The 20,328-nt window shown below is 49.4% G+C and overlaps 1 protein-coding gene across 11 annotated transcripts; it reads right to left on the minus strand.

Moving 5' to 3' along the window:
• Positions 1 to 8,204: 8,204 nt before the first annotated feature.
• FXYD5 (FXYD domain containing ion transport regulator 5) lies at positions 8,205 to 20,326 on the minus strand. 11 transcript variants are annotated; one of them, XM_089902349.1, is made up of 12 exons: positions 20,186 to 20,257; positions 19,767 to 19,859; positions 19,548 to 19,663; positions 19,397 to 19,457; positions 17,510 to 17,590; positions 16,704 to 16,757; positions 15,222 to 15,320; positions 12,929 to 13,014; positions 12,518 to 12,586; positions 11,175 to 11,204; positions 11,021 to 11,095; positions 8,205 to 8,520 (listed from the first exon to the last, which is right to left on the minus strand). In XM_089902349.1, the coding sequence occupies exons 4-12, from the start codon at positions 19,455 to 19,457 to the stop codon at positions 8,449 to 8,451; spliced, it is 627 nt and encodes a 208-aa protein (XP_089758475.1). In that variant the 5' UTR covers positions 19,548 to 19,663; positions 19,767 to 19,859; positions 20,186 to 20,257; the 3' UTR covers positions 8,205 to 8,448. The 11 variants fall into 11 exon arrangements, with proteins under 11 accessions (XP_089758475.1, XP_089758473.1, XP_089758476.1 ...); XM_089902347.1 differs by having other exon boundaries at positions 20,127 to 20,239; XM_089902350.1 differs by lacking the exon at positions 19,767 to 19,859 and having other exon boundaries at positions 20,186 to 20,276.
• Positions 20,327 to 20,328: the final 2 nt, after the last annotated feature.

Below are 20,328 nucleotides of genomic sequence, written 5' to 3' on the forward strand. Positions count from 1 at the left end.
CACACACACACACGCACGCACGATTTGTTACAGGGCTTTGACCTTTACCTTTCCAGCTGTCTCTGTAAGGCTGTTGTCTCTGTACTTGATGCTGGAACTTGAAATCCACAGGCCAGAAGTCAGGAAGGGCAGACGGATGTAAAGCCAGGGAGAGCAAAAACAATCTGGAAGCCACGAGGGTGGACTGAACCCCATCATTCTTTTTTTTTTAAATTTATTTTATTAAAGTATAGTTGATTTACAAAGTTGTGTTAATTTCTGCTGTACAGCAAAGTGACTCAGTTATACATATATATATTCTTTTTCATATTCTTTTCCATTATGGTGTATCACAGGGTATTGAATATAGTCCCCTGTGCTATACAGTAGGACTTTGTTGTTTATCCAGTCTATATATAATAGTTTGCATCTGCTAATCCCAAACTCCCAACCTTCCCTCCCCCAACCCCTCCCCTTTGGCAACCACAAGTCTGTTCCCTATGTCTGTGAGTCTATTTCTGTTTTGTAGATGAGTTCATTTGAGTCATATTTTAGATTCCACATATAAGTGATATCATATGGTGTCTTTCTCTTTCTGACTTATTTCACTTTAGTATGATAATCTCTAGGTCCATCCATGTTGCTGCAAATGGCATTATTTCACTTTTCTTTATGGTTGAGTAATACTCCATTGTATATATACCACATCTTGTTTATCCATTCATCTGTCGATGGGCATTTAGGCTGCTTCCATGTCTTGGCTATTGTAAATAGTGCTGCTATGAACATTGGGGTGCATGTATCTTTTCAAATTATAGTATTGTTCAGGTGTATGCCCAGGAGTGGGATTGCTGGATCATATGGCAGCTCTATTTTTAGTTTTTTGAGGAATCTCCATACTGTTTTCCATAGAGGCTGCACCAATTTACATTCCCACCAACAGTGTAGGAAGTGAACCCCGTCATTCTTGTCACCTTTGACCTTGATGGTGCGGGTGTCCAGTGGAGTGAGGGTCCCGATCACAGGGCTAAGCACGCACCTGGCCCAGGAGTTGGAGAAGCTGAAGATGGATCCAGGGGAAGCTGGAACATTTGCAGGCCCGGTTGTTGCCTGACGCCAACGAGACGAGTGGGCAGATAAGTGACAACTGGTGTGAGCCACAAAACGGCTGTTGCTCTAATCTCCACCCAGCAACCCTCCCACTAGAACATCTCTCGTGGCCCACCCTACCCAGAAGCACACGGGGAAGGGGAGGACTCTGGGAAATGTAGGTTAACCTCACCAAGTGGACACATCACAAAGCCACTCAGAGGGCGTTTCAAATCCTGTTTAATCTCCCACCAGCAGGAGCCGGAGTTCATTCACTCACCAGCCTCTTCAGAAGCAGCACCCCTGCCTGAAGCAAGCATTTGGAGGACGCTCCCGATGCCCCGAGAAAAGCACAATCTAGTCTCATGTGAGCAAAGCAGATTTCTTCTGGTTACTGTGATTTGGCCTTAATTCTTCCAGAACAAGAACCTTGTCAGTATTGTACTCAGGAGCCTGGCTGCATGGGAAGAACCACTGCATTAGCTATTGGCAAGAAATCTCGCCCCTGATGTAAGGCTTCAGTTCAGACACTGAGCAGCAGAAAAAGGTGTCGTGCTAGAAGGGGTTTGGGCAGCAGATAACAGCCTTTGGGGAGCCCTGGGGCACTAGTGGAGACGTTTCTGAGTGTCTTTTCCAAGTCTGAGATCCAGTGTTGCTATCCCCTGGAGGTCTCAGCAGACTCCAGTCTTAAGAATTACCTTCTCTTCTTGTATTTGAATTAAAATTGCTTGAGCTCCCATCCCTTGACTTGGGAGAAGCTCAGCATCCTCCTCACCATATCCACAAATTCCTCCAGGCTATCATTTTCCCTGGCGGTATTCAGAGTGTTGCAGACTCAGCCAAAAGACTACATTTCCCAGTTTCTTTTTGCAGATAGCAGTGGCCAATCAGAAGTAAGCAGAAGTCTTTGGGAAGGGATCCTGAAAAGTCTCTTTAAAAGGAGCTGACTCATCAGTGGTGAGTGGGCAAATAAGTGACAACCAATGTGAGCCAGAAAATGGCTGCTGCTCTAATATCCATCCAGCAACCTTCCCACTAGAATGTCTTTCGTGGCCCACCCTAACCAGAAGCACACAGGGAAGGGGAGGACTCTGGGAAATGTAGGTTAACCTTGCCAAGTGGTTAACCCTGCCTTTTTCTTTTGCTCTTGCTTTTTCCCCTGGAATGTGGCATGATGGCTGAGGCTCCTGCAGCCATTTTGTGACCTTGAGGATTAGAGCCACATTCTAAGGATGGCAGAGCAGTAAGTCAGTAGGAGCCTGGTCTCTCATGACATCAAGGGACCCCTTCCCCAGCCTTGGACTACATGCTTCAGAGTTCTGTTATGTGAGAGAGAAATAAATCACCTTGCTTACATCACTGTTGTTTCTGGCTTATGTCTCTTGCAGTTGAATACGGTTTCTGCTTCCAGAATTCTTGCTATGTGAGATAATAAACTTCCTTTGCGGCAAGCTATATTACTGTTCACGAACTATATCACAGTTCCCTCCCTATAAGAAGGTTGTAGTTTCCTGCTCTCTTGAACTCAACTGTAGCCATGTGATTTCCTTTGGCCAATGAAATTGAGCAGAAATAATAAGTGTCCCTTCCTGGCAGAGGCTACAAGAGTCAATATGTGTTTCATCTTATTCTCTTTTCTTTCTGTCAATGATAAGCAGGAATATTTCCGTAATAGCTTTTCCATCATCTTAGGTTACATCATAGCTCTTGGCTGACCCATGATGGACATGCAGTGTGAGTGAGAAACCAATGTTTGTTGTTGTAAGCCACTTAGATTTTATTGTTTATTACTGTCATATTTAAGCAAAAATGGGCTGCCTTGATACAGGGAATTAGGGACTGACAAGCTCTTTGACTAAGGCTAGTGGCAAAGAAAGAAAAGAAAAGAAAAGAAAAGGCTAGTGGAATGGGCTCTAGGTTAAGACTTTGTAGATGATTCCCAGAACATGACTGTAAAGAGAAACTCATCCCTCCTCCTGTGCATTTCTCCTTTACCCTCTCACTACTGCCACACTCACAACACTTCTGATACCAGATGTGGGGGGGGGGGGTTTCCCACACCAAGCAGTTCTCTGTGACACCAGCTGGATGTCCTACAGTTCAATTCAATTCTGACACTAACCAGAATTAGTGCAGACACCACAGGTTAAGGGCTCAGTCCCACAAGACTGCCCCCCACTTCAGATGCCAATCACTAGCAGGGCCCCAGGTCATCCACAACTTGTGTCCAACTTGGTTACCGTTGGAGGTTCCCATGACTCCCCCCAAAGCTTGGATTCGATTGTTTCCCAGAATAGCTCACAGAACTCAGGGAAACACTTACATTGACCAGTTTATCATATAATAAAGGATGTGATAAAGGATACAGGTAAACAGCCAGATGAAGAAGTTCATAAGGCAAGATCTGGAAGGGTCCTGAGCACAGGAGCCTCTGTCCCCCTGGAGTTGGGGTGCATCACCCTCCTGGTATGTAGATGTGCTCACCAACGTGGAAGTTCTCTGAACCCCATAATTTTGGGATTTTTATAGAGGTTACTTCATCGTGTAGGCATGGTCAACCATTAATTCAATTTCCAGGCCCTCTCTCCTTCCCGGAAGGTAAGGAGTGGGGCTGAAAGTTCCAAGCTTCTAACCGTGCCTTGGTCTTTCTGGTGACCAGCCCCCATCCAGGAGCCCACCAGGCATTGCTTCATTAGAACAAAAGACACTCCTATCAGCCAGGAAATTCCAAGGGATTTCAGAGCTCCACATCAGGAACTGGGATCAGAGACCAAATATTAGAATGAAAGATGCTCCTAATGTAATTTCCTATCGTTTAGGAAGTTACAGGCGTTTTAGGAAGTGTGTGCCAGGAACTGGGAGCAAAACCAAATATAAATATATATATATTTTTTTCTCATTTCACAATGACCAAACTGACCCACCTGGGGAGCTTCTCCCTCCACCCCAATCAAGAGGATCCCTTGTACATGGCATCTTCAGAATCTTGTAGCTCTACCTCTGATCCAGGACCCGGAAGTCATCGCAGCCCAGGACATAACTGCCCTTTTGGTTTCCAGTTTGTTGTGTTTTGTGTTGAGGTATAATTCACATGTACTAAAGTACACAAATCTTAAGTGTACAGTTCAGCCAGCTCTGGCCAATATACACATTCAATTAATCTGCATCACTGTCAGGGTACAGAACATTTCAATCCTTCAAGAAAGTTCCCTCATGTCCCTTCTCCATCAACCTCTTGTTCTCATAGTAAAGGCAACATAATAGTAGTAGAGGCAACTATTATTCTGACTTCTATCACCATCAATTGGCTTTGCTTATTCCAGAATTTCATATAAGTGGAATTATACAGTGTGTGCTCTCTTGTACCTGGCTCCTTTCACTCGGGATAATGCTTTTGAGATTCATTCACGCTGTCGTGCGTACCAGTAATTCTTCTTTCTATCGCTGAGTAGTATTCCATCGCACAAGCATGCCACAGTTTGTACCCACTCACCTGTGCTGATGGATATTTAGATCGTTTCCTGTCCTTCGCTATTACAAATACTGCTGCTATAAACACTTGTGTAGTACAAGTCTTTTCTGGACATCTGGTTTCCTTTCTCTTGGATAGATATTTAAGAATTGAACTGCTGGATCATATGTTAAGTGTACATTTACCCTTTTAAAGAAGTGATAGCTTTCTAAAGTGACTGTACTGATTTACACTCCAATTCACAGCAACGTAAGAAGGTTCCACTTGCTCCACACCCTCTGCAGCATTTGGTATTGGTAGTCTTTCTAATTTTAGCCATTCTGCGTGGGGTGGTGTCTCGTTCTCGTTTTCATTTACTTTTTGCTCATAGCTAGTGATGTTGAGCATCTTTTCATGTGTTTATTGGCCATTTAGATATCCTTTGTGTGTGTGTGTGTGCATAACTGCCTCTTAATGCCCACGAAGCTAGCGACTGGACACTGGAACGGTGCGGTCCCAAACTCATCACCTTGGCAACCCTACGTGTCAGCAGAAAGCAGCCAGTAGAGCAGAGGATGATCTCTCTGGCTTCCCAATTTCATACGAGGGCCTCTAATTAGCAGAGTTGAATCTGAATCCAGAACTCCATATCAAGGGCATCTTTGAAAAACAGTATCAGCTTTTTCATCTCTACCCCATGGGAAGATGGAATGAGGGGGGAGTGGACGCCCAGCACCAGTTCCCCAGTTATGATGAAGTGGGTCAGCACTGCCCTAGTTCTGCCCTGGAGGCTGTCAGGCATGCTCGTGTGCTGGTGATTCCTCAAGTTCAGGCTTTGCTCCAGTGGTGGCATGCAAAATGGTTTTAGGCCCCAAACGATATTAACTCACATTGAATTGCATCACGAGAGTAAATTGCTTTTTGAATATCATTTAATCCATCAAATGATATGAGGGAGGAAGACTCTGTTTAGTAAAGAGATGGCTGGCTTTTGTGCTCAGCTCCTGGAAGGTAATCTCTAAGCCCCTGGAATGTCCTGCCTGAAAAGAGTGTCTTTCTTTACCTGGGGGACTTGGGCCAGCCTAGATAGTTTTTAACAATGGGATTTATGGTAGGGCCTTTGGGTCACAGGTATCAGCCCCAGAGGGGCTGGAAAGTAAGGTGACCACGTGGGTGGTCAGTCATGTCTTTGTGACTGAGCTCCAATAAAAACTTTGGACACTAAAGCTTGTGGGAGCTGCCCTGGTTGGCAGTACTCCATGTGCACTGTCACACATTGTTGCCAGAAGATAGCACTGTCCACAGCTCCACTAGGAGAGGACAACTGGGGGTTTCATGTCTGGAACACTCCTAGACTCTGCCCTATGTGTCTCTTTTCTTGGCTAATTCTAATCTGGTTCCCTTCACTGTAGGGAACTGTAAAACACTGTATTTCACTGTAATAAACCATAACTGTGAGAATAATGACTTTCAGTGAGTTCTGTGAGTCCTTTTAGTGAATTATCAAACCCAAGGGTGGTCTTGGGCACACTCAGTCTTATAGTTGGCATCAGAAGTGAGGGTGCTTTGGGGCCTCCCAAACTCTGCAGTGTCTTTGGGCAGTAAGGAAACAATCACAGCCCTGACACCTGATGCTCTCCTCCAACAGAGCAGACTCTGGCCTCCAGTTCACAGCCCTCAGCCAGCAACTCAGTATCCAGCTCGAATGCAGTCTATCTTTCTCCTTGCTTGTCTTCATTGGATTTATCTTTATGGCTATCTTCTATCTATATCAAGCAGTACTAGGTCTCCACATATGATTGCACCTTTTAAAATAAATGTATTTAAGTTAAAAAGGGAGCTGATTTTTTAAAAAGTGAATAATGATAGTACGGGCAGGATGAAAATACAGCAAAAATTGTGAAGAGCATGCGTGATGACTGAAGTTTGGGAAATACTAGAGACATCTTCCACATACTCCTGTGGCCATCCAGCCAGGGGGCAAATGTGGCTGCCAGCACTTCCTGTTCTGAGAAAGAACCTTAGTTCCTTCACTGTGACAACCATATGTGACAAGCGTATATGTGACAAGCATATCTCCCTCTCCCCAGTGCTTTTCAATATTTTTAAAAAGTGACCTGCAGTATGAAATCTGTTTTACACCATCATCATTAGGTTGAACCACATGAAATTGTTTTTATAGGTCAAAAAAATTTAATAGATATAACACATTACACATGAATATATACATATATGTGTAATATATGAGATATATATATATATATATATATATATATATATGAATGATATTCCCTCCTGATTGGTTAAGTATCTGTTCTGATTGGTAGGTGGGGAGTGCCAATCAAAAAATATTTTTAGTATCCCCCCATATGTATATTATATATATATCATGTATGATGTATATCACATAGATAGTATACATATATTATACATAATATATGTCACATATACAATATATTGCATAAAATATATGTATTTGTTTCATTGAATTTATCTTTTTGGCTATCTTCTATTTTTATGAAGCAGTATTGGTTTTCCATATATCATTGTGCCTTTTTTGGGGGGGTTTATTTTGGCCACGCCGTGCAGCATGCAGGATCTTAGTTCCCTAGGCCGGGGATATAACCTGTGCCCCCTGCAGTGGATGTGTGGAGTTTTAACCACTGGGCCACCAGGGAAGGCCCCCTCACTGTGCCTTTTTAAATATATTTATTTAAGTTAAAAAGGGTGTTCTTCTCTTAAAAAATGAATAATAATACAGGTGGGATAAAAATGGGGCAAAAATTGAGAAAAGAATCTATCTACAATGTCATATTATTTGTGATATATTCTGATATTTTATTTTCTGTTTTATTACTTCTTTTTCTTTTTTTTTTTTTAATGCTACTCACAGCCCACTAAATTGATTTTGTAACCCCGGGAACAGGCTATGACCTGAAGTTTGTGAAACATTGTTATGCAACCGCCTTGAATAGGACCTTGTCTCTTGGCTTAGGCATGATGACCCTTGACCCTGAGCAGAGGTCCCCACCCCAGGCCCTGCACTTCAGAGGGCCTGCTCCCACCTCATCTGGTTGAGTCCTTCCCCACGGGCTGCAGAACCTAAGGGCTTTCAGGAAGTGCCCACAGGAGCCTGTGCCCCTTCTCAGCCATGCTCTGGGTCCCCAGGACCCTGGAATTCCCCACCCAGGCTACTCTGAGCCCACTCCAGGGCCTGCGTGGCTTTCTTTGTGGGCACATCCCTAAGACCAAGAGGCAACCAGGGGTGTGGATGGACCTTGGATGTGCAGGGTGGGGTGTCCACACTCACATGCTGAGGGACCCAGAGTGGGAAAAAAGAGGGTCACCGTGGGCCTGGGCCCTCCCTCTGTGTTTGCCCGGTTAGCAGTGTTGCCTCTCAGTGTCAGGGGTGAGCTGGCTTTGGACACCAGGCTCTGCACAAGGACCAGGCCTGGGGTCTCGATCTGCCATGGGTGGAATCCAACACTGACCCTCCCATTGGCCAGATTCCCCTGTGGCCCGCCCCCGCCCCCATCCTTCCCACCTCACCCAGGCTGGCTTCGTTCACTGTGGCCCCCAGCTTGGCTTTGGAGTCTGTGACTCCCTCACTTTACTCCTGGGGTCCCTGCCCCAGCCCCTGCTGCTTTCTTCCACTCCCCGGTCAGGAATGATCAGAGACCATGGCGCAAAGACCACAGTGCTTTACTTCTTGTCGGAACAGAATGGATAAATGGGGAGCCAGTCAGCCTTCAGGGAGGGCAGGGCTGGGAGAGTAGGGGGCTCAGGCCACCAGTTCCGGCTCTGGCTCCATCCACGTCCTACCTCTCAGGCTGGGCTTTGTTGACTAGTCTGTAGGTCCTTCGAGGGGAGGGAGGAGGCCAGGCACGGTGAGCCGGCGGGGGCTCAGTCTCAGGGTGCCCATCGGGTCATCAGCCCCCACTTCCAACGGACTCATCTGTCATGACTCCGGCATAACCGGGGCAACTGCCTACACTTGCCGCCTGTAGGTGAAGGAAATGGTTCAGTCATGAATTGGAACAATATTGATTATTGCGGTGATCTGGGTGCCGGAGGACGAGCCTCCCCTCGGGAGGCTCCAAGGCAACTCTGAGCAAGTGACAAGAAGCTGACGGGGGAAGAGCTGGTGCAAAGGTCCGCAGGGGGGACCTCCCCCCACCCCTACGCAGAGGAGCCCTAGCTTGTGTGTCATTCATGTGTTCAGCAAACATTTATTGTGCGCCTACTCTGTGCCAGGCAGTGACCCAGGCACTGGGAACACAGTTGGGAGCAAGAATGGATAAAATCCCTGCCCTAGTAGAGCTTTCTAGTGGGGGAGACCGACAATGAGAAAAAGAACTAAGTCAAGTGCACATACAGTGACGTGTCCGACAGTAATGCATGCTGTGAAGAAAAATAAAACAAGGAAGGATGCAGGGAGACCCAGGAGCTGAGGGCATCCTCATGGCAGGGACTAGAGGGGCCTCATTGAGGAGGTGAGGGGGGAGCCACATGGACATATGGAGGAAGGGTGTTCCAGGCATAAGGAACAGTCAATGCAAAGGCCCTGAGGCAGAAGTAGACAGGTGGGGTTAAGGGAGAGCAGGAAGGCCAGGGGGCTGGGCCAAAGCAAATGAGGGGGATCTTAGAAAACAAAGGGGACTTCAGAAAACAGCCCTCTCCCATCTCCTGGCTGTCACCCTTACCTACACCTCCCTGTCCCTCTAGACTCACCTCCTACCCCTCTCCCGCTCACACTGCCCCAGCCACCCTAGCCTCTTCCTGTGGTTATTGCAACACGCTAAGCTCATTCCTGCGTCTGGGACTTTGCACTTGCTGCTCCCTCTACCTGTTTTTTAAAATCATCTTCCTTATCAGAATGCATTCTGATTTTGCCTCTTTAGAGGGAGCACCTCTCCCCGTCCTTCTCAATCCATCTTTATTTTCCTCCTGGTAATTCTCTTTTTCTGTATCTCTGCTCCACTCTGTTCATTAATGTGTTGAGCTGTTTATTGTCATCCCCCCACCAGCTGTGAGTTCTCCGAGGGTGGGGACCAGGGCCCCCAGCATCACAGCACAGGCTGGGCACAGAGTAGGTGCTCACAAATGTCACTGGAACAGTTTATGGCCCCAGAGCTAACATATAGGCTCTGCCCTCACACAGACCTGTGTCCAGTCATTCCCTGATTTTTCTGTGCTGTGTGACCTTGGACAAACTTCTCAACTCTCTGAGCCTCACTTTTCCCACAGGGGAGAGAACAGGGTCTGGCACTAAGTCAGGATCTATAAGCACAAGTTGAACAACTGAGGCAACAGTGCTTGACTCCCTGATTCAACAGGATCAGACACGCATCAGCGATCTCTTTTTAATTCTATCAGTGTTCCGTCTCCCACCTTAAAGCGAAAAGCTGAGGCTGTGCCCATTTTCCTGATAAGGAAGTTGGACAAGAGAGGTCACTCATAAAACTTGGCGTGGGTTGTACAGCTTAACTGAGAGCTTGCAAACTGGTTGCCCTCGTGTTTTACTTAATCTGTAACTTTTTTTTTTTTGCGGTACGCGAGCTTCTCACTGTTGTGGCCTCTCCCGTTGCGGAGCACAGGCTCCGGACACGCAGGCTCAGCGGCCATGGCTCACGGGCCCAGCCGCTCCGCGGCATGTGGGATCTTCCCGGACCGGGGCACGAACCCGTGTCCCCTGCATTGGCAGGCGGACTCTCAACCACTGCGCCACCAGGAAAGCCCCTTAATCTGTAACATTTTTTAAACTTCTTAAAAAATTAGTTTCTCCACTTGTTAATCTCCCTTTGCCCCCCTTCCCTGCTCGACACTGGGCCCTGGGAGGCTGACTTGAGAGGCCACAGCCCACAGGCCCTGGAGGGAGAGAGGAGGGCAGGAGGAGAGAGAGGCTGAGGTATCCGATCCCCTCGACCCCTGCCCCGCTCCCTCCCGGTGGGCTTACCAGGAGGCACGGCTGGAAACCTCTCTCTGAAGCCACAGTTCCTGCCTGGGGCCCCCTCCTCCACTTCCATCTCTCATCAGGCCCTGGCGCAGCCATTACCTCTCCTCACTCATGCAGCCCAGGGCCATCAAAGCTTCCCGCTATTGCTAATCCTGGGGAGCTGCACCATCGCATTCCCCTGCCACCGCTGTGTGAACAAGCGCAGGCTAGCCTGCTGGAGAAGACCACCAGGTGAAGAACTGAGGTGCCCATAGAAGCAGAGCTCCCTGCTGACCCGCGGCTGACCTCAGACACGTGAATAAATCCAGCTGCAACCAGAAGAACCATCCAGCTGAGCCCAGCCTAAGTTTCCAAACTGCGGAATTGAGAACTCAGTAAATGGTTGTCATCTTAAGCCACTGAACTCTGGGGAGGCTTATATGGATACGCCTCCTTTAAAACAACCTTGCTCAGGGGCCTTCAAGAACCTACCCTCCGTCAGAGTCCAAGCCAAGGCCTCCTCCCTCCCAGTCCTGATGCCCCTCCCCCCCAACCCCCGTTCTCACTGGTGAGGATGACGATGCCGGTGATGAACAGCACGGCTGCCACCAACAGGCCCCGTTTCCGGAGGGTGCCCACATCTGCAGAGACAGAAATGGAAGCGTGTGGCGAGAGGGGCCTGCGCCCTCCTCTCCCCACAGCCTCCCATGGGTAACTTACCATAGGAGAAGGGGTCGTCCTCGCTTGAACCTGGAGGGGACAGAAGGGAGCAAAGGTTTGTGGAGTGAATGGGTGAGTGAGAGTCAGAGTCAGAGCGGAGACACCTGGGTTTCAGCCTTGGTGCACTTAGAGCAAAACTGAAGTCCTTACTCAGCACACAGTCTGGTTCCCTTCACCTCTAACCTTTTCTCCTCACTTGCCCCCCTCACTTACTGTGCTCCATCCCCACACCCCCACCCCCGCTGGTGACCATGCAGACCCTTTCTCACCCCAGGGCCTTTGCACTGGCTGCTCCTGCTGCCTGAAGCTCCCTTCCCCAGATGTCCACATGGCTCCCCCTCAGCTCCTTCTCAGTGAGGTCTCCCTGGCCCTTTACAGAAAATACTCTCCAGCCATTCTCTCACCCTAACCCTGCTTCGTTTTTCTTTTTTATTCCTTTTTTTCTTCGTTTTTCTTGATAGCAGCTTAAAACCACCTCATATATAGTTATTATGATTCTTATTTATTGTCTCTCTCTCCCCATGAAAACGTTTCCTTCATTAGGGAAGAGATTTTTGTCTGTCTCATTCACTGCTGTACCCCTGGCACCTAGAGCAGTGCCCAGCACACAATAAATGCTCAATGAATATTGCTTGAATGAATGAATGAACTCTCTATATGACCCGTGGGTGTATCATTTCCATCTGTTCACTGGGGTTGGCTGGACAGGAAGTGGAAGATAAGACCGGGAGGGGAAGAATCAAGGTGCCCCTGCAAACCGAGCTCCTGCTGACCCCAACCTGATCTCCAATGCACAAGTAAGTCCAGCTGAGACCAGAGAAGCACCCAGCCAAGCCCAGACTAAACTTCTAAACTGCAAACTTGAGAGCTACATAAATGGTTGTCTTTTTTTTTTTTTTTTTTTGGGCTGCGTCCGGTCTTAGTTGCGGCATGTGGGATCTTCATTGTGGCATGCAGGCTCTTTTAGCTGCGACACGTGGGCTCTTTTAGTTGTGGCATGCGGGAACTAGTTCCCTGACCAGGGATTAAACTTGGCCCCCTGCGTTGGGAGCGCGAAGTCTTAACCCCTGGCCCACCAGGCAAGTCCCTAAATGATTGTCATTATAAGCCATTGGGTTTGGGGGTTGTCGGCATGCAGCACTCACTTATGCATTCATTCATCTATTCAGACATTTATTGTGTGTCTACCCTGTGCCCACCCACAAGAACACCAGCCCTGAAGTCAGGTGTTTGCCCGACACCTGTTTACTGAGCACTGTTCTGTGCTGGGCAGTACTGAGGCGCTAAAAACACACAGTGAGTAGGAAATAGCCTGTGTCCAGTCTGGGAAGGGAGTTACTGACCAGTCTGCCTGAGGGCGGGGTCCGTCCTGACGTTTTTGCGTGGGAGTTGGGTCTTGGGGGGCGTGGGGCCTTGAGTGGGATCAGCAGAGAGAGTGGCCAGAAGATGGTGGAGGGCAGGAGTGAGCCGTGGAGGGAAACAAAAGACAACTGAACGTCTGCGTCTGGGAGAAGACCCTCTCCCATGCCTACCTTCAGGGCGCAGGCCAGGTATCCCCGCCTCCCACCCACAGAGGCAGCCAGGAGTGGCAGGTATGGAAATACTGCAATAAGCCTGCACCCCCTGATTAGGACCAACAGCTCCGACTCCCGAGGAACCCCTGGCTCCTCTCCTAGGACCTCCCAGACCACCCCGTGATCAGGAATAAAGGGTCACATCTGTCAGAGCCAGACAGGGGCCTCCAGAACCCTGACCCAGTTACAGAGCCTGGAGATACTTGTTAGAAAACATGTTGAATTTCGCCTCTGCTCCCAGACCAGAAACACCAGCGGGTTCCTCTCTTTAAAAAAAAAAAAAAAAAATCAATACCCAAGGGAAGACCTGCCTCTCTGGCACTGAGAAATGTCCTCAGTGAGGTGGCCATCCCTGACTGATGCCCCAGTGTGAAGCCAGCAAGCAGAGAAGCTGCCTCATGAACTGGCTCCCCAGGCCAGCCTCAGCACCTCGTTTCCTAAATACGAACCGATTACAAGATGTTCAGGAAAAGTTTTTCCAAGAAAAGGGATAAGCCAGATCAAGGGTAAAGATGGAGGGATCACAGGAAATGTAATAAAAGGACAGCCTCAGTGGTATGTGGTGCTCATGCCCCGCCCCCCAGCCCTCACCCCGGCCACCCCGGTGTGTGGGAACCTGGGCTCAAATTCTGGTTCTGCCACTTTGCACTGTGTGGCCTAGGGCCAGCCAAGTAACCTCTCTGGGCCTCAGTTCCCTTCCCTGTAAAATGGGGTACTGACAGCTCCTCCCACATAGGGTAGCTGTCAGCAGTGAACGAGTGACCACGTGAAAGCTTAGCACAGTGTGTCCCGCATGGAGCAAACCCTTAGCACGTTGTTGCTATTGTCTACCTGGCTCTCACTCCTCCCTTCTTCTGGCAACAGTCCCCTTTCTTTGGGGGGAAATGTTCCTGCTTCCCCAGACCATCTGGGTCTCCTGCTGTAACCCAGCCACAAGGGGGAGCATGTGACCCAGTCTCACCTTTCCCTACCTTTCAAATTCCAAGTAGGGCTTTTGAGTGGACGCTAGGTGACGGAAGTTCTGAGCTGGCCATCTCCTTGCCAGGTGGAAAACAAGCTCCAGTGCAAGAGAGACAAAGATGAAGAAGGGAGAGAGGCTCTGGGGGCGCAGGGCTCAGCAGTGCCTTTTACCACTTGGCTCCTTGACCCCCCCCTCGACCCAGTTGAATTTCCATCACGTACAACCAGGAACAGGGAATACCACATAGGGTAACCCAGGTCAGCAAGGACTCAGAGTAAGTGAATCCGGAGATGTGAAGATGTTTTCTCATTTGGAAAATGTGGAAACAGCTGCTACACCCCCAAACCCCACTGTTGTACAAAATAAAATAAGCTCCCTTCCCCAAGACACCGTATTTCCATCTGTTGTAAAATTGTTTTAATAGACAGATTCTTTCAGAATAAGATGCTTTACTGCCATCACTGGGAAGTTGTAACAATGATAAAAAATCTACAAGGAGAATGGTGTGACCTTCTAGGTAGTGCTCTTGTGCAGTGCCCAGTCTGAGCAACCGTGCATGCAACTCAGCCTGGGAGTGGCCTAATCTATAGTACTTTCCAGTGGGGGCTGCCTCTCAAATATGGATCATCACACAGGCATTAGAGACCCCCTATTACCTTTATTTTTGCTCATCCCCCTTTCCCACGCCTCTGGTAACATTAACTCCCTTGTCCTGAGGGGAGCCACCTCTTCCCTGACTCTTGGTCTATGCAGATCAGACATGGGGCACAGACTCAGGGCCTGACCAGTCAGAGCTGTTCATTTCCCAGGCTCCCATTGGTCAGACATAGGCACATAACCCCAGCTGGGCCAATGAGAGTCAACTCTAGGCCTTTCAGCTAGAGATGCACTCTAGCTGCTGAGTTTGTAGCCTAAACTTAGAGCTACGGGACCACCTTTGTCACTAAGAGGGGAAAAGCCGCTTGAGAATGAAGAAAACAGAGCTGAGAGAGGAAGCAAGTCAGTCGTGATGACAGTGCTTGAGCCCAGCTGTGCCTGAAATTGGTGCTTCTGTACTTTACAGAGCGTATATCGCTAATACATCTTTTTTTTTTTTTTCCAGTTGGGTTTTCCGAGTTTTGCGACTGAACAGCTCCTGCTCTAACATTAAGAAGATCTACACCAAGGAAACACCTACAGGTACATTTCCCGCACCAGCCCTTCGAAGGGATCTGAATAAAGAGGGTTCCTGAGTCTACCAAGTTTGGAAAACGCTGCAAACTAGACGCTCCCTCTTGGGATGTCTGCTACAAACAAGCTTTATTACGACTCCGAGAAGTCCTGCCAGATAGAAACGTGTTTAACTTTAACTCAGAGTTTCCCAAATACCTTTGACTGCAAACTGAGAAAATTTTTTTGAAAAATGTATTAATTCCCCAAACGGGTGCTCTGAGAAATGTACTCAGGGAAACGCCGACCTAGATGGAGAATTAAACACAACTCGTATGTTGCTGTTCTAGTCCCAGGCTCTACCTTGCGTCCTGCTCTTGTCTGTCCCTGGACCTGTTGTTAGAAGCACATCCATTTCCGTCGGTTGCTGGGTGTGGATCTCCATCTGGTTCGGGGTTGCTTCTACTCAGGTCGGAAGAGAAAGGAGGGGAGGGTGAGAAAGAAGCGAATCAGGGACCTGCAGAAAGCAGCAAGGGGCCCTCTCCCCTCCTCAAGTTGGCAAAAATCAAAGACATCCATGTACAAGTGCTGCTGTGGGGATGAGAGAGGGGGGACTCTCTCACTCGCCGCTGGTGGCAGGGCAAATCAGTGTGCCTTTGCCCCACCGTGTCGTGGGTAAACTTTAGAGCCAGGTTCCTGGACCCTCATCCTAGCCGTGTCACTGACTTTTGGTGACACCTTGGGTGAGTTACTCTGAGCCTCCTGTAAAGCGAAGATAATGCTCATTTCTACCTCAGAGGGTTTGTGTGAGGATTGAATGAGTGAATGAGGGTGAAATATTTAGAACCATGACCGGCACTTAATTTGTGCTATAAGTGCTCAAGGAGGAGGGGACAGGCTTGCTCATTGCGGCACTGCGAGCAACAAGAAGAACTGGAAGCAACCAATATGTTCATCAAGATGGGCATGGCTTCATCAGCTGTGCACTGGCACCCTGCAGAATGCCACGCAGTGAAAAAGACCAACGTGGATGCTTCTATAGGACTGTGGGAAGAGCTTCCAAACACATTATTGCATGGGGGAAAAAAAGTGAGTTGCTGAACAAGTCATACAGTATCCTTAAGCTCCCACAACGACACCTCCCAATTAGTATATTTTCCCCAGTTAATACACATGTGATGCAGTATCACTGGGGAACTACTCCCAATGTAACACTAACGGTGGGGACCTCTCAGAGAGGGAGTAGAGAATGAGAATGGGGAGTGGATGAAGGGATTTCATCTTACCTGCAATATTCTTTTTATTTCCAAGGAGAACGTGTCTATGTACCACTAAACATTAATGGACAAAACTGGTGAACACTTTTTGAATGATGTTATATTCCAAGAAAGAGTGAAAGAAATGATTTGAAAATTCAAAAAAGATAAAGAGATAAAAGGAAGAAAATGAAGGGGTTGGCATACAGGGAGTTTCTGCGGTGTCTGCAAAGCTCTATTCCTTGACCTGGGTGATGGTTACATGGGTTCAACTTAGAGTAATTTAAGTTGTACACTTATGGTTTTTATATTTTTCTATAGGCATGTTATTTTTCATGATTTCAAACAATTTTTACAAGAAGTGAATGGAGTTAGCTGGCCGCCCCACAACAAAGTAAACCTGGGGATTCAGCACTGGGGGACTGAAATGGGTAATCAAGGACCCAGAGTGTCAGAGGACCCAGAGGTGGGGATTCAGCACTGGGGGACTGAAATGGGTAATCAAGGACCCAGAGTGTCAGAGGAAGAGGGGCAACAATGTCTGTCCCAGGCCCACCTCCCTACCCTCTGCCCCTGCCCAACTCATTACCAGCCTGCAGGGTTGAAGTCTGAGGAGTGGGCTGGAGTTCTGGTTGGACGGTGTCTGGAGTCCGGAAACAGGAAGAGAAAAGAGAGAAGATGCAGAGAAGGTGCATGGATGGAGGTACAGGGGGATTTCCATAGCAACTCAAATTTGATGTCATGGAAACGAATTAATCCAGCCATTTGCTAACTGCCCAAATGGGATGCCAGTATCTCCCTGGCCTCAGGCCCTCCCCTCCCACAGATGTCTTTTCCCCTACTCAGCACCCACCCGCGTCTGGTAAGAGCCCCCTGAACATCCTTTGGGGAACCATCCTTCCCTGACTGTCAGTCCACTTGGTTCAATGGGCCTGGCACCAGCCCTGTTGGAAGTTAAACACGAGACCCAGGTCTGGCCAATGAGTTTTCTATGCCTGTGGCCACAATGATCAGCTCACAGGTGGGTGTGTGACCTGAGCCTGGTCAATGACACTCAGTTCTGGGGCATCTGCTGGATTGGGGAAGGGGAAATTCTCTTTCCTCTGGATTCTTAGCAGGTAGGATAGAAGCTCCAGGTCTCTATGGGCCATCTTTGCTCCATAAAAGGAGAATCTGCCTTAAAATGAAGCCATCACAGAGAAAACAGAACCAGGAGATGAAGACACGTTCCTGATAGCATAATTTGAGCCTAGATGGAGCCACGCCTGAAGGTTTACCCCTGGACTTTTCAGTTACACAAATCCAAACAATCCCTTTTGGTCCAAGTTTGAGATTTTTGTTGCCATTGTTATTTGCAATGACAGGATCTTGACAGACCTGTCCCTCCTTCCTCACCTGGGGCTGGAGTCAGGGCATGAACGTTCTCAGTGACTGGGTCTGCTAGAGTAATGGATGTGGCCTCCTCCAATGTCTGTCCTGGGAAATCAAGGATGAGAAGTCAGGGAGGAGCCTCTGGTCCCCCTTCTCTCACCGAAACCCCTACCCTGCCCTCCCTCCTGAAACTTTGGGGGATAACCAGGAAGTCCTGTCTGCTGGCGGAGCAGCAGACAGATGTGTGATTGATCAGCTTTTGCGGAAGTGTTTTAAGAAATGTTAATACCCCAGCACCCTACCTGCAGCTGCCTCTCCCTACCCATCCTTGTGGGGTGAGAGAGGCAGTTTAGCCTAGGAGCCCAGGTGCTAGACTCAGCCAGGGCCCTGATCTCAAAATCTGTTCCCAATAACTTCCTTGCTGTGTGTCCTGGAGCAAGTGAAGCCCCTCTCTGAGCCTCGACTGCCTCATCTGCAAAGTGGGGATAATACTTGAATCTACTACTCAGGACTGTAGAGAGGGTGAAATGAGATGGAGGTCTCCCGCACTGCTTAACATGCAGTCAGAGCTGGACAGAGCCACTGTCCCCTACCCTGGCCCAGCCTCCATGCTCCCCCTCCTGGACCATCACACAACCTCCTCCCTGGTCTCCCTGCTCCCATCCCGCCCCTACAGTCTGCTCCCCACACACAGCCAGAGGGAGCCTGTGAACCCCTGAGTCAGATCAGGGCCCTCCTCTGGCTGCATCTCACTCCTAGTAAGAGCCAAAGTCCTCATCTGGCCCATAAGTACCCCCTCCACCCGGTCCCCTGTCACCTCTCTGACCTCTCCTCTTACCACCCTGCCCCTTCCCACCCTAACCCTAGCCCAAACCCGAACCCGAACACTGGCCTGCCTGCTGTCACTCACATTCTCCAGACAGCACTCGTTCCTTACATACCTGCTTGGCTTGTTCCCTCCTCTCCTTCAAGTGTCTGCCCAAATGTCACCTTCTGGTGAGGTCTTACCTGATCACCCTATTTAAACAATCCTCATTTCTCTCCTCTGTTTTTCTCTATAGCACTTTTCACCTTCTAGCATACTATATAATTTACTGATATGTCAGTTACTGTGTGTCTTTCCAACTAGCATGTGAGCTCCTGTTTTATGCAGTTGCTGTTTCCCCAGTGCCTAGAATAGGATCTGCTCAGTGAACGCTTGTTGAATGACTGAATGAACACAGGAAACCCATTTTATCAAAGAGAAATGGGGCAGCTTCAGTGCAGAGTTTGCTCTGGGTTCCAGGGTTGTAGCCCAGCCCCTCCACTCACTAGCCTCTGGCACAGGGCACTTTCCTTCACTGAGCCTCAGTTTCCTCATCTGTAAAATGGTCATGACAACAGCATCATAGAGTAGAGCTGAAGCTGAAACAAGCACCTGTCATGTAGAAAGCACCTGCAAAGGCCCACCACAGGTACTACCTTCAGAAAACACTTCTCAGGTAAGGGTGAGACATCTCCAACTCCTGGACTGGCCCCAGCTCACCCTTTTCCCTAATCATATATCACCTGGGGATCCAAGGGAGCTGCTCTGCTGTGAGTCCGGTGTTCCTGGCTGCCAAGTAGGAAACCGACACCCATCTCCCCGCCAAATCAAACTCCGTTGAGTCCTTCTTGGAGGTGAAATGGAGGATGCTCAGCAGGACAGGCCCTGGCCAGACTCGTTGGAAGCAGCCACCCAGGTCTGAGGTATCTAAACAGGGTGTAACCTTGGCCCCCTTATTGGGGCCCCCACTTCCTGGTGCCAGCTCAGGAGGGGACTGAGGACATAGGACAGAGCATCCAAATTCACCAGCCTTCCACGCAGCAACGCATGCACCGGAAGCGGGGCTGAGGGCCCTGCAGCAGGGTGGAGTCAGGGCTGGGCCTTACCTCTGGTGGGGAGAATCAGGCCAACGAAGACCAGGAGACACAGGCGACCAAAGGGCGACATCTACAGAGCAAGCCAGAGCTGGGGTCAGCCATGATGTCAGTGAGGCAGGCCCAGGGCAACCCCTGGGGACCCTGCAGCCCCCTTCCTTACCCTGAGCAGGCACCTCTGGCTTCAGAGACCCCTGCCAGGGTCTTTGGCTGCGGGAAGGAGGGCCAGGGGGAAGGTCTCAGAAGTGGGGATCGCCAGCAGTCACTCCCTCTTTCCCTCTGCAGGTCCCCAAAGAAAACAAGAAGCATCAGACTAAACCAGGCTTCAAGTAGCAGCCACTGCACAGGGCTGAGAAGCACTCAAAGGCTAGACAGGACTGACCGTGTAGGGCAAGGGGAGGGATCTGGGGCACCGGAGGAGATCTGAGGACCTCGGTCCCTCCCTCTGGGGCAGTCCTCAGAGCAGAGAAGTCAGCTAGGAGGGGGAAAGAGGAAGAGTGAGTAATGCGCTCCTGATCTCAGAGGAAAAAGTGAGTTGGTGTTAGGGGCCTCCCTGCAGGGACAATAGAGCAGGATGCTGGGCAGATCTGGGAGGGTGAGAGGGATGGAGGGGAACTGGGGAGACTGAGGCAGGAGGAGAGAAGCAATGCCGCACACGGAGGTACTGGGGAGCCGGAGGGACAGGGAGCATGAATGGGGGGTGGGGGGCGGAGAGGCGCCAAGAAGATCGCTCTCTACCCACCTGAGCCCGGCCCCTGGGCAGAGGGGAGCGGACGGAGGAAGATCGGAGGAGAGACTCACGTCAGAGCTGGTGGTCCCGAGCCGCCGGCAGCCTCGTGCGGAGAGGGCAGCTGCAGTGGCTGAGTCCAGGCGGAGGGTGTGGCCAGGGGAGCGCTGGCGGGCGGGGACCGAGACGGGCTCAGTCATTTCCTCTTGGGTTTCCT

This window comes from Delphinapterus leucas, chromosome 20 (genome assembly GCF_059928025.1).
Source record: "Delphinapterus leucas isolate spDelLeu-1000000601 "Yukka" chromosome 20, BTC_Dleu_Yukka2, whole genome shotgun sequence".
Classification (NCBI taxonomy): Eukaryota; Metazoa; Chordata; class Mammalia; order Artiodactyla; family Monodontidae; genus Delphinapterus; species Delphinapterus leucas.

Coding starts and splice junctions, on each gene's coding strand:
- FXYD5 (XM_089902350.1), bottom strand. CDS start 19,457: ATGTCGCCCTTTGGTCGCCTGTGTCTCCTGGTCTTCGTTGGCCTGATT. Junction 16,758..17,509: donor TGCCCTGACTCCAGCCCCAG/GTGAGGAAGGAG, acceptor TCCGGACTCCAG/ACACCGTCCAACCAGAACTC. Junction 13,015..15,221: donor AGACAAGAGCAGGACGCAAG/GTAGAGCCTGGG, acceptor TTTTTTTTAAAG/AGAGGAACCCGCTGGTGTTT.